Source organism: Heptranchias perlo, chromosome 38, assembly GCF_035084215.1.
Source record: "Heptranchias perlo isolate sHepPer1 chromosome 38, sHepPer1.hap1, whole genome shotgun sequence".
Lineage (NCBI taxonomy): Eukaryota > Metazoa > Chordata > Chondrichthyes > Hexanchiformes > Hexanchidae > Heptranchias > Heptranchias perlo.
The window spans coordinates 19,124,091-19,137,705 of record NC_090362.1 but is presented as its reverse complement, the minus strand read 5'-3'; the positions used below and the strand labels follow the sequence as shown (position 1 = coordinate 19,137,705).

Here is a 13,615-nt window from a genome sequence, read left to right as displayed (position 1 = left end):
TTGAGCCATTCCGGCCAAGCTTTTCCAACCTCATAACTCAGTCCTCCAAAGCCTCCACTGGACGACATCGACAGATGCTAATTCATAACAACACACGCAGCCTATATTTAATAAAGCCATTGCCCTTCCCTCACATTGTCAGGCTTAGCAATTTCTCCAAGTCAGTTCCTCTGATGATGGTATCACTCACAGAACTGTTCACAAAATAAATGCACGTTAAATTTAATATGAATCACAATTGTATTTCGAGGTTTAGAGGGGTTCAGATGAGGAGATCCCAGCTTTGAGTGAAACTCCATCTCGTCTACCTTTCTTATTCCCGTCTTCTGTTATTTAAAGTCCTGGCTCCACTTAGCGTTCAATGAAAGCTCACTTAACACCTTCAATTGGCTCAGTTAAAGACTCCGGATAAAGAAACCTCAATAGAAAATCCTAATCGTTTACAATCGTTTTTTTTTTTGCTTTTAGAGTCGGTTCTGTGCATCACTATTTCTGCCCCAACAGATCAAAGGCCCAGCCCCAATTCCTCCCCCCACCCCGCCACGCACCCACCACCCTCACTGATTAAGGGATTTCACTCACCGAAGCATTTACTTTGGTTGGTGGCACGGTCAACAAACACTTTGGCAGAGATGACGTTGCCAAAAGGCATGAACATCTGCATGAGCTCAGCGTCCCCAAACTCCTGCGGCAGATGGTAGATGAACAGATTGCAGCCCTCTGGTCCTGAAGGAGAACAAATAGCGCTATCAGATACTTACAGTATTCAAGTGCCAAGGCATTCCGTATTAAATCATTCCACATCACTGCACGCAGAAGAATGGGTGGCCAAGGGAGTGACGACCAACATGTATGCCTCTCCGATTGGTACAATACCTCACCCCAGAAACAAGGAGGGTCCTCCATGTGTCTGTATTTTATCTCTGGGTCAACCAACCTATTGTAACACGAATGCACAAAGTAGATCTTATTTTGTGTCTATTTGTACATAGCGAATGATATTGTCTTCAGGCAGGTTAACTGTGAGGGTGTTGAGGCGTCAGTAATGAAGAACAATGAGCATCTGACATCCCAGTGCCTTTTAGGCTGGATGGCTCCATTTTGGCCGGCACAGACACGATGGGCTGAATGGCCTCCTTCTGTGCCGTAAATTTCTATGATTCTATAAATCCAAATGATCTGGACATCGCAGGATAAGAAAGTGTAGTTGGCAGAGATGTGTGTCCACTACTGTCAATGCCCCTGGTAGTGCAGTGGTTATATTACTGAGCCTGTAATCCAGTAGACCTGGACTAATAATCCAGAGAATGTGAGTTCAAATCCTATCATAGCAGTTTGAGTTCAGTTAAAAAAAAAAATCTGAAAATATAAGGCTGGTGTCAGAAAAAGTGACCAAGAATCTGTTGGATTGTCATAAAAACCCAACTGGTTCACGAATATCCTTTCAGGAAGGGGACCTGCCATCCTTATCAGGTCTGGCCTATATGTGACTCCGGTCCAGAGGCCTAGCAAGCCACCCCGTTATATCAACCGACAGAAGAAGGCCCACCATCAACTTTTCAGGGCGACTAGGGATGGGCAATGAATGCCAGCGATGCCCACACCCCGAGAAAGAATTACATTTTTAAAAAAAATTCCTGCTTCTGGAGTGCGATGTGGTTGCCTCTGGCTGTAAAGTGTACTTGTGTGGGTGTCTAAAAGAGGGCAGGATTCGGTTAGGCTGTGATCTCCTCTCCAATTAAAAGAGTCCGCTGACTGTTTGGGTTCACACGTGATCACTTGGTGCGACAGGACTTCTGGCACCTGGCGCCCAGCAAAAAAAATTCGTGTCTTCAGGAGAAAGACAGGGTAGAACTGATCTTAGTTTTCCAAAAAGCACCTACCTACGTTGCATTCCATTATTCTACAGATACGATTGATAAAGATCACTTCCTTCAGAATCAATTCTTTATCATGGTGTACAGAGCCATTACAAGATTCCATTTTGCACTTCAGATTAACAGGATGGAGGGGGGGTGTCAGGAGAAGAGATTTTCAACGTGGAATGAAGAATCTTTCGGTAGCATTACAACGTTTCAGAGATCGTTCTCCTTTTCAAAAAACAAAATCGTCAAATGACACCATCAAATAAATTGCTGAACAGGTGAGTCAGAAAGTTGCCATGGGAAAGGGACATCATCTGCGGGAGTGTGTGTACGTACCAGGAATCGTTTAGCTCGTTGAAAGTATCTTTTAAGGTGGTGAAACAGGATTGTTTGCTGCACACTTTCAGGTGACCATAGCACACCAACAGAGTCAACATGACTTTATCGAGTTGCAGCCATCGCTTCATTCCAGAATCATTTCAAAGGGGACATTGTCAGCCCATTTGGGAGGGAACTGATGGAAATGATTAGGGTACCAAATTAAAATAGTCTAATTGGTTACCAATAGCAACAGCACTATCCATGATGATGCTCTGCCATTCTGTGGGTGGCCCCTTGATTCACCATGTTTATGCTCCAATATTTTGGATTACAGAGTGATAGGACACAGGTCCTCCCCCTTTTCCTCATACTTCTTCCCGCCACTGTGAGTCCTCGATCTCAGCCAGGCTACACAGAGGGAGGGGCAATCAAAGACTGCTCAATCTGTGCCATTTGTTTGTGGCTGCCTCAGACTCGTATTGGCAGAGGCCACCGAGCCGCCATATTGGTCGGAGAATGATTGCATGGCAAGAGGAGGGGTGGGAAAACCTAGAGAGAGAGAGAGAACTTATTCCATTTCCACAAAGAAACCTTGGATAGTGAACTGTTAATACTGCTCACAAACCATGAAAAGAATTCAGTCAACTTGCAATCATGTTGGATGCAATCTATCGGGAGTTCCTAATGTTCTCTTTTACGCTTAACTGATCGATGGCAATAAAATAATACCAAAAGGCTGTGGCCTGCCATGACAAGTGAGCCTGATTGGATTACTTATGAAGGATGACTTATTGTCACCTCGTGAGTGAAGATATTTGTCATGTCATCTGACACATATACTTGTAGATTTTCGACTAAAAGAAAGAGTTCCTAATCTGAGAAAATCACTTGAAGCTCGCTTTGTCGTGTCACATTGAGACCAGATCAACAGAAATATAGTTTCCATTTCTGCTGGGATTTAACCACCAGTCATATAAATCCGGGCCTGTTTCACTTCAAGCCAAAATGCTCTCAAATTCCCAATAAACACACACCTTGGGATTAACGGTTGGCAGAAATCATGCAGCGAAGTGAATCTTTCTTTGTTGTCCATTTGTTGCTTCAAAACTGGCAAGTAACATTCAGGTAAAATTGATCAAAGCCTCCTTTGTCTTACCTTCTCTTTGTTGCTGAGGAATTATGGGGGGTTGCTGTGGAAACGCCTGACTAATAGGAGCGTAGGCTGCTGGATAGGCCGCTGTTGAATTGCAAACAGAGAGTCAGTCTCACAAACCATTTCATTTCTTCAACATGGTCAAACAATGTAAATAATCAGTTCAATCAATTCAAATTGCTAAAGAGCAGAACAATGTCCAAAAATATTGGTACATTACAGGGTTCTCTAGAGTAAAGAGAGGGTAGCCCTGTCATTGGAAAATTAACGTTCAGTAGTAACCACTGTGGACTAGAACAACATTGGGCTCAATAGCAATACTACATTATCCCAAACCTTGCCTCAATTTAAAAGGCCAGTGGCCTTCAGAGACCAAATCCTTTTATTTCATTCCCCCATTTTGGCTCTTAACAGACTCTTATATTGTCAAAACATTGCTACATTTTCAACTAGTATTTGAGAGTTCAAAGTTATTCAATGGTCAGCCTGGGCCGGACAGTGTGCACAAAGTCCTGTGACAGTTATTTAAAAAGTTGTTTGCTTTGAGGACCTGCCCCCAATGTTCTGCCACATTGGAACGCACAGGAGTTATTATTTCAGCGCCATGTGGCGCCATGTGGCCATGTGCTTCGTAGCGGTACGATGCCACTTCATGCCCACGGTTCCTCAAGAGTTGAGTTCACTATCTCAGCCACGAGGCAGGTAAAGAGCAGAGGCTGGAAGGAGGGGGGGGGGCAATGAAATGGCAGGGCGTTTGACTCCCCCTCCCTCAGGCCGCTCTCATGCATCCCCTACCATCTGATTCAGGAGGCCGAGGTACAGGTTACCTGGCTGCACTCTCAACTGGGGATTGGAACATGGAGCAGGAAGATCTAAACAAGGGGAGGAAAAGAAAATAATTATTTGATATTGCAGTTCACTTTTTTTTAAAAATATTGGCAGGAACTGAAGTACTTATCCATCCATCTACTAATAAAAAAGATTCTTAGCACCCTAAAGTTAAAGGCCGTTCCCACACTCCCAACAGGGCTCGAAGGGAGCACAGGTCAGAGATAGGGTCGCCCTGATTCTCCATCCCACACTCCTGGTGAGTAAGAGCGGGGAATTAACCCCTTTGTTGTTCAAAAACAATCAAAACACACAAATTTTTAGGATCAGGAAATGACCATAATGGCCAAATAAGGGCATAATCTTAAAATTAGAACTAGGCCATTCAGGGAGCTGTCAGGAAATATTTCTTCACACAAAGGGTAGTGGAGGTTTGGAACTCTCTCCCCCAAAAAGCTGTCGAGGCTGAGGGTCAACTGAAAATGGCCAAACTGAGATTGATAGGTTGTTGGGCAAGGGTATTAAGGGTTACAGAACCAAGGCGGTTGGATGGAGTTAAATACAAATCAGCCATGATCTAACTGAAGGCTCGAGGGGCTGAATGGCCTGCTCCTGTTCCTATGTTTCTAAAAGCCTTGGGACGTTTTTACTATGTTAAAGGCATTATATGAATTCAATCGTTGCTGTTGCTCATTTCGGATTGAAAATTTAAGTCCATGTGTGGATCAACAGTCTGAGTCCTGTTACAATCAGATTAGGAGTTTTTAGTTCCATTTATTTCTTTTAAAAATAAGTTGTGGCGTGATGCCCAGTCGATGCCACTTCTGCCACGTAATTACTTAGCAGAGAGTGCCAACCTCCTCCTGACTCAAGGCAGCAAAGGTGCCAAATGGTCTCTCGATGGAACAAACTGCTTTGGCTCCAGCAGACTTTTTATTTTCTGTGCGACGTGCCACTCATTCAGGGGACAGGATTTTGCTTCGCTTTATTCTATATTAAAATAATTAGGGAATTAAATCTCCAACCCAGCCGGTCTCGCCTCCTCTGGGTCAGAACGGAGTGACTGAAGCCAGTCGGGAGCTCGTCGCGTCGAGCACTGCGCTGGGAAATGGGTTGGATGAAGCATGTACAGGAACGAACCGACAATCTGTTCAGCCCACCTGTCTGAAAATGGCAGCCCAAACTGTCTCAACCTCAATCCAACGCTTTGCCTTTCAGTAAAATAGAATTCTTTTTTGTATCTTATTTTCCCTGATTATCTCCCCTTTTGCTCCTCCACTTCTGACATTCGCTGACTATTCCATAGAATGTACAGCACAGAAACAGGCCACTAGGCCTGCTGGTCCATGCCAGAGTTTATGCTCCACACGAGCCTCCTCCCTCTGAGCCTCCTCCCTCCCCTCTTCATCTAACCCGATCTGCATAAACCTCAATTCCTTTCTCCCTCATGTGTTTATCCAGCTTCCCCTTAAATGCATCTATGCTATTCGCCTCAACTACTCCATGTGGTAGCGAGGTTTTTTTTCACTGGGGTAGTTTCTCATTCAATGCTTCATGTGTGAGCCTATAAAATGAGCGTTAGCAAGCTAAGAGACCCTGGGGTGCATGTGTCGGGGGGAATGGATCCACAGTCAAGCCAGAATCTGCCCTCACCTAATTTCCAAGTACCCGAATGCACTTTCTAACAGGGTCACGAGATAGCAATTGGGAGCAGGAACCCTGGCTGGCTTTTCCCCCCCTCCCGATTCCAGGGCCAATGAGGGAAACTTGGGGTGAGCCGCCTGCTGCTGAATCTGGAACTGTTGTGGTTTGCGTGCTTCAACATTACATAGAATGTACAGCACAGAAACAGGCCATTCGGCCCAACTGGTCTATGCTGGTGTATGTGCTCCACACGAGACTCCTCCCACCCTACTTCATCTCACCTTTTTCAGCATGTTACCTGGTGCACTAACTCAACGGGGAAGTTTTAAAGTATTAAAATTATACATGCCCCAAAATTCCTGGGGAGCATGGTTTAATGACAAAATGACATGGCGGGGGGAGGGGGGGTTGAAATTTAGGGCGGAACCCTGTTCCAGCAGTTATTCTTCCCCTTTGTGTCCAAGTTGAAATTCTGGGCCATCATAATACAAGTTAAATGAGGGAACTACTCTATTTGAGCAACTCCCTGTCCCTGGCGGTGTCCAGGGTTACAAGGGCTGTGGAGGTAGAGGAGGAGGAGGGACAGTTTACAAATTTGGAGACCTTTTTATAAATTATTCACAGGGCGATTGCTTGCATTGCCAAAACTGACAGAAGATGGGAACCGCAGTTGTGCCAGAAACAGCATGGGCGCTGGCCCAAGATCCCGGGGTCAGGGATGGGGTCAGGGACGGGGTCAGGGACGCTGTCAATGGGCAGGCAGATGTTTCCCTTCAGGTCTCAGGTCTATCCCCCAAAACCTTCTCAGAATTTCAGGCTCTGCTTATCTGGCAGATAGTTGGTGCAGTATTAATAATTCTACAATCACAAATATCAAATGGCAGCAAAGAAGCCCTTCCAAAGTTAGCCCCGCTGTGTTCTATACTGTTAGTCAAATGGCAGAACATTCTGGAAACCAAGGACTCAGATTCCAAGAACTAAATAGTCTCATCTTCATGGTTAGATCAAATATGTAAGATTTTTTTTTCCCCCATGGACAATAATTTCAGACTGATAATGCAGTTCCAGTGATAAAGCAGTTTTCATCGTTCCAAGTTGTCTTGTTTACTCAGGACCAGACAGTCTTCAGCGAGGGAACAAATGAATATTACCCGCCAACATCATAATGCCATTTATCAGTTCTGTCAGAAATTATCCATCTAGCTTCATTCAAAAGTTGTGGACCTTGTAATTGCTACTCTGAGCACTTCATAGGAAAAAGTAATTATTGCCTCTGAGTCAGAATGGGCTGTACAATGTGTACGGCACTCTGTGACGATTTAAGACCATGTTTTGGAGTAGTTCACAATGAGGGAGAATCTCGTCCTATCTGCGGTATACAGCAGGATACAGGAATCGCTGCATTCAGCGCCTCTCTTGTTCAAAGGTGGTTATGTCCTCAATGGGGAGTTGGAACAGGCTTGTGTCCATTCTAAAACTCCACTACAGATGCTACTGGCTTCCCCCAGTGACCCACTCGATGCGTGAACTGCCCAGTGTTGACCAGGTATGACCCAGGATCGGACGGCCAGGGCAGTAATAGTTGCACTACAGGCTCGTCACAGTGCCCCCGAGCTAGGGACGGAAATAAAATCAGTCCAGGTTCGTGCCCCCGGTTGCCAATCCAGTAAACTCCTCCTGGAAAACACACGTGGGTGGAAATCCACTGAGGGCAGGGTCAGGCTCCTCTTTGATGCTCCCGACAGTTGAAGACTTTGTCAACACTCACTGGCTAGGATTGCGCATGAAGATTGGCCACTTGTGTGGTGTACAGGAGGGTGGTGGGTGCCTGAGGGACGGTGTCCCAGCATCAACAGTACCTTCAGACGAGGAGGGGAAGAAATTAGAGGACAAAGAAATGCTAGAATGGGCCCCGAAGAAAAATCAAACTATCGCAGATCCCAAAACTGCTGCAATTTCAGGCACATTTTTATGCTATTGCCCTAATTTTACTGACTTTTTTAATATTGGTAATCAGTGATTTAGGGGTCAAATTCTGTTTGATAATCGCTCCTGTGAAGCACCTCGGGATATTTCACTACGTTAAAGGCGCAAAATAAATACAAGCGTCGTTGTGATGCAAATTAGCTTATTATTGTCCAATAAATACCCCCCGCCCCACCCACACCCCCATTCCCCCCGCCCCACCCACACACACTCCCCCCCCACACACTCCCCCCACACACACACTCCCCCCCCACACACACTCCCCCCCCACACTCCCCCCACACTCCCCCCCCCCACACTCCCCCCCCACACACACTCCCCCCCCACACACACTCCCCCCCCACACTCCCCCCCCCCACACACTCCCCCCACACACTCCCCTCCCCCCACACTCCCCCCCCCACACTCCCCCCCCACACACACTCCCCACACACACTCCCCTCCCCCCACACACTCCCCTCCCCCCACACTCCCCCCCCCCACACTCCCCCCCCCCACACTCCCCACACACACTCCCCTCCCCCCACACACACACAGACACAAACTATTTTTATCGGAAGATAAGAAGTTATTTCAAGACAATTTAATCACTAGTAATTCCCCTTTATTGGATCACTTTCACCTTCACCACCTGATTACTGATGTCGAGGAGTGAATGTCGAGGAGTGAATGTCGAGGAGTGAATGTCGAGGAGTGAATGTCGAGGAGTGAATGTCGAGGAGTGAATGTCGAGGAGTCGAGGAGTGAATGTCGGGGAGTGAATGTCGAGGAGTGAATGTCGAGGAGTGAATGTCGAGGAGTGAATGTCGGGGAGTGAATGTCGAGGAGTGAATGTCGAGGAGTGAATGTCGAGGAGTGAATGTCGGGGAGTGAATGTCGAGGAGTGAATGTCGGGGAGTGAATGTCGAGGAGTGAATGTCGGGGAGTGAATGTCGGGGAGTGAATGTCGAGGAGTGAATGTCGGGGAGTGAATGTCGAGGAGTGAATGTCGAGGAGTGAATGTCGAGGAGTGAATGTCGAGGAGTGAATGTCGAGGAGTCGAGGAGTGAATGTCGGGGAGTGAATGTCGAGGAGTGAATGTCGAGGAGTGAATGTCGGGGAGTGAATGTCGAGGAGTGAATGTCGGGGAGTGAATGTCGAGGAGTGAATGTCGGGGAGTGAATGTCGGGGAGTGAATGTCGAGGAGTGAATGTCGGGGAGTGAATGTCGAGGAGTGAATGTCGAGGAGTGAATGTCGAGGAGTGAATGTCGAGGAGTGAATGTCGAGGAGTCGAGGAGTGAATGTCGGGGAGTGAATGTCGGGGAGTGAATGTCGAGGAGTGAATGTCGGGGAGTGAATGTCGGGGAGTGAATGTCGAGGAGTGAATGTCGAGGAGTGAATGTCGGGGAGTGAATGTCGGGGAGTGAATGTCGGGGAGTGAATGTCGGGGAGTGAATGTCGAGGAGTGAATGTCGGGGAGTGAATGTCGGGGAGTGAATGTCGGGGAGTGAATGTCGGGGAGTGAATGTCGGGGAGTGAATGTCGAGGAGTGAATGTCGAGGAGTGAATGTCGAGGAGTGAATGTCGAGGAGTGAATGTCGGGGAGTGAATGTCGGGGAGTGAATGTCGAGGAGTGAATGTCGGGGAGTGAATGTCGGGGAGTGAATGTCGGGGAGTGAATGTCGAGGAGTGAATGTCGGGGAGTGAATGTCGGGGAGTGAATGTCGGGGAGTGAATGTCGAGGAGTGAATGTCGGGGAGTGAATGTCGAGGAGTGAATGTCGGGGAGTGAATGTCGAGGAGTGAATGTCGGGGAGTGAATGTCGAGGAGTGAATGTCGGGGAGTGAATGTCGAGGAGTGAATGTCGGGGAGTGAATGTCGAGGAGTGAATGTCGGGGAGTGAATGTCGAGGAGTGAATGTCGGGGAGTGAATGTCGGGGAGTGAATGTCGGGGAGTGAATGTCGGGGAGTGAATGTCGAGGAGTGAATGTCGGGGAGTGAATGTCGAGGAGTGAATGTCGGGGAGTGAATGTCGAGGAGTGAATGTCGAGGAGTGAATGTCGAGGAGTGAATGTCGGGGAGTGAATGTCGGGGAGTGAATGTCGAGGAGTGAATGTCGGGGAGTGAATGTCGGGGAGTGAATGTCGAGGAGTGAATGTCGAGGAGTGAATGTCGGGGAGTGAATGTCGAGGAGTGAATGTCGGGGAGTGAATGTCGAGGAGTGAATCACCCTCCCGTTATCGATCAGAGGATCACAACAATAACATGACAGTGATATTGCGTTGTTGGGCGGTGGGGGCAGGGTCCAGGGGGTTTGAGCATTGCCCCTTTCCCATTCGGATGTGGGTTAAAACCCACCCATGACTGACGGGATGAAAATCTCTGCTCTCTACCTGAAATCTATTTTCAGTTTCAGCAGTTTCCGGTCGTCTTCGTCTCAGCAAAAAAAGGCCGACGATTTCCTTTTTTGCGTTAAATCGGTAATCTCACTTAGAGTAGGCCAGTGTGGGGAAAGGGTCCCCTTCAGAGGCTGGGTTTAAAGCATTGAGCTGCAGAAAAACACAGGAAGCTTTGCTCTGCAGCGGAACTCGATAAATTCATGAAACTAAATTTAAAATTGAAGTGCCCTGCTCGCATGTTATTAAAGAGAATATTTTACTATTCTCTTCTATTACTACTTGGGTTTTTCTTATCCACCAGAAAGTATATATAAAACATGTTTCCACTTGTGGGGGAGTCCAAAACTAGGGATCATAAATGTAAGATAGCGACTAATAAATCCAATAGGAAATTTAGGAGAAACTTCTTTACCCAGAGAGTGGTGAGAATGTGGAACTCGCTCCCACATGGAGTAATTGAGGTGAATAGCATAGATGCATTTTAAGGGAACGCTAGATAAGCACATGAGGAAGAAAGGAACAGAAGGATATGCTGATAGAGTTAGATGAAGTAAGGTGTGGCACAGACTAGTTGGGCCGAATGGCCTGTTTCTGTGCTGCACATTCTATGTAATGATATAAAAACGCTTTCATGTGTTCTCATTGCTGTTGTTATTCTGGGCACAACATGAGATCAGACTCGGGAAGTTTTAAACATTGAGGACTGGACTGATAGATAGATAAATCGATAGAGTTTTATTGAGTGAGGGCATCAAGGGATGTGGAACTAAGGCATGTAAATGGAGTTGAGGTACAGATCAGCCAGGATCTAATTGAATGGCGGGGTAGGCTTGAGAGGGCTGAATGGCCTACTCCTGCTCCAAAGTATATAAATGGCGATTTGACAAGACTGCACCCAAAATCGAAAGCATATGGAACATTGGTCACAGAAAGGACGAGTCACAGTACTTGTGCACACTACCGGCAGCACCCATTGATGTAACAAGGTCAACGAGCACGGACTTCAAATCTTCAACAAAGTTAGCCACTCCCCCCAAAAGGCTGACATGCTCCTCCCCCCACCCAGAATGCTCCAGTGCCCTCAAATCCTGTTATTTAAGAAATATGTACACTTTAAGTTCTGGTCACTGATAGCATCCCAATTTTACAGTGCAGTGTAAACATCACCGTTAAGTCAACATCATAGGGTCCTGATGGTCGCTATAGCAACGCCACCAAAACCGAGTAAGATTGTCCCACCAAAAAGTTGCATACCTGGGAGTCTTTACAAGGCAGCAAACTCGAATATTGCTTTCACAGCTTGTGAAGTCACTCCGAGATTACTGCCTTGTAATTGTTCCTCAGTATCTATTTATCCAATCTTCTCCCCCCTCCCTTCCTCAGAGTGCTGATTCTTACACTGGGCTGCTCTCAGTAGTTCACCCAAACAAACCATTGTTCATATACGAGCCTGGGCTGCCAAGTGCTAGTGGGCTATTTGACCAGAGCAGAGCCTGGTCCAGCCCTCACTCAACGTCCAACAGAGAGCCACAATGGGCAGGAGTCTTGACCGATGGTCTCCTGTCCTGGTCCAGAGGTGCTGAAGCCAATTGTAGTATCCCAACTGATGCCTCAGCGGAGCTCAGCCAACTCAAGACAGAACCACTAATTGAACCTGGAATGCTTCTGGTCTGTCTGGCTCAGTACTATACTGGGTGGTGCATTTACTGTAATTTTCTTCATCGTATTCAACCCTGATATGTTATAAAAAACAAATCCTTCAAACTGTTGGGAGACTAAGCCCCCTTCTCTCCCCAACCCTTCATCTAACTCATGTTATTTGCTTTTACTTGTTAGCGTAACACTGAGCTCATTTTTTTCCCTCGTAAAAATCAACAGAATTCAAACAAAACAGGCCATTTTACAAAACAGGCTGTAATTATGTATGCAATATTAATGACCTGTATAGTGCTGCATGCCTGCATAAGCTTGCTGTAAGGGATCGGCCACTGTTGGACTTTGTGCTGGGGAGAAAACAGGAAGGAGAAGCAGAGAATGAATAAGGCAGATTAGTCACTGTAAAACACAGTGCACCTGCGGAAACACCACCTAAAGCAGAATGGAGCCACAAAAGAAAGTTTTAGAGCAAGCGAGAGGGAGCGAACAAAAGAGGAGAGAGATTAAGGTCAGACCAAAGGCGTGGATTCTGCAGCATATAATAACCACAAAGTAGAAACACACAATCGAGAAGCCCACAGATTATACATGTATGTGATCTCCTGGACCGGTTTTGATCGCCTGAAGGGGGCGGAGTAGGGAGGGCATCGGAGAGGAATTTTCCACATTTCTCGTTGGCCCTGGGTTTTTTCCCCTGTTATTTTGCCTCTCCCAGGAGGGGGAGAGTGGGGTAGAAAGGGTCTAGTCACACGCTCCAGGCATCACGAGTGTGGGACAGGCTTGATGGACCAGCTGGTCGTTTCCTGCCCGTCATTTTTGTAGGTTCCTATATCACTTAGCCTGGGTCATTGTCGGATGTGTGCCCTCTAATGGTGCAATGGAACCATGAGATGCCCCTTGTTCTGTGTGGCTTGAAACGCAGTGGCCACTTCATCGACTAATCGCTTCAAACTTTACTCATTAACTTGTTTTTGAATTCATTGAGCCTTTTTTGGGGACAGCCAGGTCATGTTAAACACACGACTAACTTTTCACAACTTCTGAGCAGCGTATCAAACAATGACGTTTGTCGTGTTTGTCCTATTCCAACCGCATCTAAAAGAAAATATTTCATTACACGAAAGATGACCCTCTGACAATATGTAACATACAACAAACAGACACTGGGTGCGAAATACATCATTTGCGAGGTTTAGTAATTCTATAGACTGGCAGTGATTTATTGCATTGCATTTCCATCGGGTGGAGTGTGAACTGGAATTCCACAAAATGGGAGTGAATAGGAACACCCTGAAATTGAAAAGTATAAGAAATTATGTGACACATTGGATTGAATGGAAAGTTAGACCATTGAAAATAATTTAAGACAATGAAACTCTGTAAGATGGGACTTAACAAGAAGCGACTTGAGACACTGTAATCTTGGATTCAAATACGTATTTAAACAGTCAATAAAATTTGCTTGGTCAATTTGTGCTTGTAGAATAACGCCACAGAATGATGGCTTAATAACACGCAGAAGTATGTGATGGATAGTACTGATCCGTAGAAGTGGGTTTAAAGGCTATTGAAAACAAGTGGACATAAAACTTTCATGTCAATCATCTGTCTGAAATGAGATTTGAATTGAAAGCCATTCGTCTGCCAGTAAAAGCTGGATCCTCAATCCCTTGCGTACTTAAAGTAAAAACATTTATTAACCCCAACTCACACTCAAATGGTCACTCAGGTTTTCTATAATACATCCTAAATTCAGAAACATATCCTATTTAGAGGTTAGAGA

General features: G+C 46.2%; 1 protein-coding gene across 50 annotated transcripts in view; it reads right to left on the bottom strand.

Moving 5' to 3' along the window:
• The window catches only part of LOC137304833 (CUGBP Elav-like family member 4), a 580,712-nt gene that overhangs the window by 15,824 nt on the left and 551,273 nt on the right, over nt 1-13,615 (bottom strand). For 8 of the 50 annotated variants that reach the window (XM_067973603.1, XM_067973606.1, XM_067973584.1 and 5 more), the window contains 3 exons: nt 12,114-12,179; nt 3,343-3,423; nt 643-726 (listed from right to left, as the gene is read on the bottom strand). In XM_067973603.1, coding sequence (XP_067829704.1) covers nt 643-726; nt 3,343-3,423; nt 12,114-12,179 — 231 coding nt within the window. Of the gene's footprint in view, nt 1-582; nt 727-3,342; nt 3,427-4,166; nt 4,212-12,113; nt 12,180-13,615 lie in introns of all 50 variants that reach the window. The other 42 variants (XM_067973601.1, XM_067973604.1, XM_067973583.1 and 39 more) reach the window with 10 other exon arrangements.